General features: G+C 28.2%; 1 protein-coding gene across 1 annotated transcript; it reads left to right on the top strand.

The window, feature by feature from the left end:
• Window positions 1-236: 236 nt before the first annotated feature.
• On the top strand, window positions 237-2,931 carry Phum_PHUM536780 (uncharacterized protein; the record flags this gene model as incomplete). Its single annotated transcript, XM_002431528.1, has 3 exons — window positions 237-306; window positions 1,065-1,226; window positions 2,663-2,931. The coding sequence occupies 3 exons, from the start codon at window positions 237-239 to the stop codon at window positions 2,929-2,931; spliced, it is 501 nt and encodes a 166-aa protein (XP_002431573.1).
• Window positions 2,932-5,508: the final 2,577 nt, after the last annotated feature.

The raw sequence follows: 5,508 nt of genomic DNA, 5'->3' as shown, positions 1-5,508 counted from the left end.
AAATATGACGACACAGAAGATGATGATAATGATGACGACGACGTACATCGAATGATTTAATTAAATATTTTATCGATTTGAAAAAAAAAAAAGGGGAAAAAAAATTTTTCTTCGACTCTTACATATATATTTAAAGAATCAGAAAGAAAACAAACAAACAAACAAACAAACGAAAAGAAACAAACGAATCAAATTAAAAAAAGGAAGAAAGGAAGGAAGAGATTTCATAATAAAAAATGATGTTTTTTTCATACGCAAGTTTTTTCGCTGTCGGTTTTATTATTTTGTCATTTTTGTCAACAAAAGGTGAGTGGATAGTTTGCCTTTTTTTTCCCCGCTTTACGTACAAACAAACAAACAAACAAACAAACGACTTGAAACGAAAAGTCTATTAAAAATCGATTTTTATTATTATTATTATTATCATCGTAATTTTTTTTTCTCCATGAAAATAAAAATGAAAATGAAAAAAAAAAAATGATATTCGTGATCGGTTAAATTCTCATATTAATCATTTAATGTGTTTTTTTTTCTTTTTTTTTCCTTTTACTGTTTTATCGATTTTTTTTATATTATGTTTTTTTTCCATTTTTTTCTTTCATGTTCCATGCATGTTTTAAACATTATTATGTTTTTGTTTGGATAAAAAAAACAAATAAACATTATAAAAATTTTCCACAAAATGAAAACGAAAATTTTTCTTTTAATTTCTTATTAATTAATCAACATGGAAAATTTTTAATTATTATTATTATCGTTATTATTATCATCACGACAAATCCCATAAGTTAATAATGATGATGGGAAAAAACGTTTAAAGGGTTCGTGTCAGGAGATAATAATAATAATAATATATTTAATAAGTAATTAATTTTTTTTTTTTTTTTATCGTGAATGAGGTTAATGTTATTATTATTATCATCGTCGGGGGTGTCACGATTATTTTAAGTAACGGGATATTATTGAAAAAAGACACAAAAAAAATAAACGTTATCGATAATAATAATAATAATAAAAAAAGATTGATTGATTGATTGATTGGATTTTTCTGTTTTTTGTTGCAGGGAATTCGATATCGTGTTATGTTTGCAATTCTGAATTCGATCCAAGTTGTGGGGATCCATTTAAACCCTACACTATTGGAGTTTTAAATTGTTCACTATCGATAAAACCGGATCATATTGCTGGACAAGAAGCAAAACTCTGTCGGAAAATCGTTCAAAAAAGTAAGTAAGCAAAAAGAGGGAAGGGAAGGGTAGGGAGAGGAAAAAAATATTTATTTACTTTACTTTATTTTTATTATTATAAGGAATAAGAATTTTTGTTTATTTGATATGTGAGGATGGGGGAGAGAAAATGAAAGAGAGACAAAGAGGAGAGAATGGAAGAGGGAGACAATGAAAAAAAAGACAGAAAGAGAAGGACAGACTGAAAGAAAACAGACGGGAAAGAGCGAGAATGAATAAAGAAAAATGCACAAAAAGAAAGGGAAAAGAATGACAATGAGAAAGAGAAAGAGAGAGAGAGAGAGAGGGTCAAAGAAAGGGCAAGAGAGAGGGTGGGAAAGTGAAAAAGTGATAGGTATAGAGAGAGAAAGAGAAAGACGGAGAAAAAAAAAGACAGAAAGAGAAGGACGGACTGAACGATATGGATAAGAGGAAAAAATAATAAAGAGAAGGACACAAACAGAGAGGAAAGAATGATAATGAGAGAGAGAGAGAGAGAGAGAAAAAAAAAAGTTGAGAGAGAGGAAGAAAGAAAGGGCGAAAGGGAGGGTGGGAAAATGAAAGGATGGCAGGTAGAGAGAGAGAGAGAGATCGAGGAAAAAAAGGCAGAAAGCGAAAGACAGGCTAAAAGATATAAATAAGAGAAAAAAAGAAAGAAGGGAAAGAGGGAAAAAATAATAAAGAGAAAGGTACAAAAATAGAGAGAAAATAATGACAATGAGAGAGAGGAAGAATAAAGATAGTGCAAAACCGAGAGGGTGGAAAAGTGAAAGAGTGGGAGGGAAAAAGAAAAAGAGTAAGATAAGGACAGGCGATAAAGTATAGAAAAAAGAGGCAGAGAGAGAGAGAGAAAGAAAGATATTAAAAGACAAAAAAATGAAGGAAAGAGAAAAAAAAAGAAAAAAGAAAACGATACAGAAAGAGAGTAAAAGAGAACAAAAAAAGAGAGAAAGAGAGAGAAAAAGAAAGGGCGAAAGCGTGGCAGGGAAAAAGAAAATATAAAAAGAGAAAGAAAAGTACAAAAAAAAGAGGCAAACAGAGAGAGAGTTTGGAAGAGAGAAAGATATGAAAAGAAAAAATCAAAGGAAGAGAGGGAGAAAAAAAAGAGAGAGAAAGAGAGTAAGAGAGAGAGAAAGAAAGAGAGAGCAAGAAAGAGACAAGGAGAGTGAGAGAGGAGACCATAACTTGTTACAAACAAAAAAATGTTATTTTAATCGATACCTTTTCGAAAAAAAAAATGCTGATGTACCTCATAACAACTAACCATTACCTCCCCTCCCCGCGTTTTAACCGTCCTTTCCTCTCTCAACCCCCCCTACCAGTTTCCAGCAAAAGTCCGTATCACTCCGATGATGAGAAAAAAAAAAAACTCATCATCAACATCATTATTACACATAAAACGTAATATTAATCTCATAATTTTTTTCTTATTCAAGTTCAAGGTCACGTGAGAGTTGTCAGAAGCTGCGGATACATAGAAGATCCGTTACGAGACGATCAAGAATGTGCAAAAAGAAGCGGAACTCACGACATACAAGTGGATTATTGTTCATGCACCGGAGATTTGTGCAATGGAACAAACAAATTACACGATAATTTTCTCATTAGAAATTACTACCTATACATAATTATCGGTTATCTCTTATCAACTAAATATTCCTTTATCAATTATCATCATAAATTTTCATCCCTGACACGTCTATAACGTTGTTCTCTTCTCTAGACGACATTCAACGAACAAAAAAAAAAATCCGCCCCGGACTTCGAACTTCCTCCCTCATCCATCTCCACCCTCTAAACCTTCACCCCATCCCCGTCCCCATCCCCTCACGACATCATCTCACCCCCCTTCTCCCCCTCGCTTTTAATTTATTAATAAAAAAAAAAAACCGCGCCCGAATAAAAAATTTATTTTTGTTGTTGTTGTTGTTATTTTATTACGTAATAACGTAATAATTATGACGATGATAAATCAACGATTATTATTATTATTATTATTTATATATTATATATAAATATATATACATATATTGATTGTATATTTTTTTATACGCGTAAACAAAAAAAAATCAATAAATCGATATTATTATTATTATTATATTTTACGAATAAAAAAAAAAGCAAAAAAAACGTTAAAAAAAAAGAAAAGCTTTTAAATCGTTTAATTTTTCGTCTGCTATATTTTCTCTCTCTCTCTCTCTCACGTTACATGTATATACTTATCCAGTATATAAATCACGTGACTTAAAAATTATTACGTATGTATATATATTTAATTTAAATCGAATGTAATAAAAAATTTAAAAAAAAAACATTATTATTATTATTATTATTATTATTATCATCGCTGTTGTTGTTTTAAATTTTTAGTGTTGTTGTATTGAATTGCCTATACGTTTAACAATCGAATTAAATATTTATTAATAATAATAACAATAATGATAATGATAAAACGAATAATAAAAAAAAAAAAAATTAAAACATGATATAAACGAATTTTCCGTTAAATTTAATCGATGATGATAATGATAATAATAATGATAATAAATTAGATTTTCCAGCGCGCGTGTGTGAGTGGGTGTGCGTGTGTGTTTTTCGTTCAAAAAAAAAAAAAAGAAAAAACTGGAAATAATGTAATGTCGAACGAAGAGAACAAAATAAAAAAAAATTCGTGTGTTCATGTGTGTGACGTAAAAGTTTTTCGTGACGTAATTAATAATTTACTTAAGAAGAGAGAGAGAGAGGGAGGGAAGATATTAATGCGAACGTTACATAATTTATTTATTTATTTATTTATTTACTTACCGAAAATAGGTTGATAAAAGTTAAAATTTTTAAATAAAACGTTCGCCATCATTTTTTTTTAAAGTGATAACTGTCATCATCATCATCATCATCATCACTATTATTACTATTATTATTAAGATAACAATAAGATAAAAAAAAAAAAAAAAATTGGATTTATATAAAAGACGTTGCGTAATTATTATCATTATTTATTTATTTTTTTTTTTAATAAATAATAATAATGCTTTCAATTAGATTAATAAAATAATTTATCGGTTATAGATATTATAGATATTATCGATTATTATTATTATTATTATTATTATTAATTATTATTAATAATAATGATTAAATTTCGGTAGGGGAAAACAAAAAAAAAAAGTTAATTTTTTTCTTTCCTGATTTGTTTTTACGCTAATAAATAATTATTATAATAAATGCTAAATATTATTAACGCGATTAGATTAATAATAATAAATAATCAATAAGAATAATTAATAATAATAAAAATAATGATAATAAGGCAACGGTTAAAATTAATTTAAAAAGTTGACATGTGTTTTACGTCATAATTATTATTATATTGACAGTGTAATGCTTACACTTATACTTGTATGAATATCAGGAGGAATTGGGTAGCCTTTATGTTAGCCTTGATTTCAGTGAAAAAGAATTGCAAAAAAGGGCACATGAACAGGCTCCATTTAATTAATTATGGTTCTGCATTTCTTGATTTGTTTATAAGTAGTTGAACAATATACCTCCTGTCACATTAAATAAAAAATCTCTGTACACCTTATTTTATGTGTGAATCCCTTAATTTTATGTTATTTTACACACCTCCCTTCCCATTTTCTTATGTTTGCCTGTTACATTTTATCATATTTTTAACAATAAAAATATTAAAAAAACTGCTGCATTGTTTGTATTTTATTTTACACTTCCATTTTTTTATCTTTTCCTATTACCTAATTAACGTATTTTACAATTTAAAGCATTAATAATTCTCAAATTTAATTAATTTAAGGTATCGGACGAATATAAAATCTCCGTCCGCCTGATTTTAAGCGAAAATCCACTGTTCCATTTTATTTTTTATTAAACCTCCTTGGATCTTATGTTTTACGGATACATCGGAAAAAATTTTCGATTAAAAATTAAGTTAAAAATGACCATGAGCGCGAAAATCCAACGTTTACGATTTATTCTAAAGTAGGTCGACCTTGAATCCAAGGCCATTAGTTTTACATTTCAATTTTGTGAAAATTTTCATGGTCACGATTTTTCAACCAAGGTCGACCTTGTTTACTGTTTACGCTAAGTAGGACGACCTTGTATATTTTACCTGGCACACATTTTATTTTAAGCGGGAATCCATTGTTTGAATTTTATTTTTTTCTATACCTCCTTGGGTATTATGTTTTTCTGATACATTTGGCCAAAATTTTCGATGTTTTTTAGGTAAAAAAATTGAAATTTGTATACTGTGAATAAG

The sequence above is a fragment of the Pediculus humanus genome, genomic scaffold (assembly GCF_000006295.1).
Source record: "Pediculus humanus corporis 1103172108289 genomic scaffold, whole genome shotgun sequence".
Classification (NCBI taxonomy): Eukaryota; Metazoa; Arthropoda; class Insecta; order Psocodea; family Pediculidae; genus Pediculus; species Pediculus humanus.
This window is presented reverse-complemented; position numbering and strand designations above follow the sequence as displayed.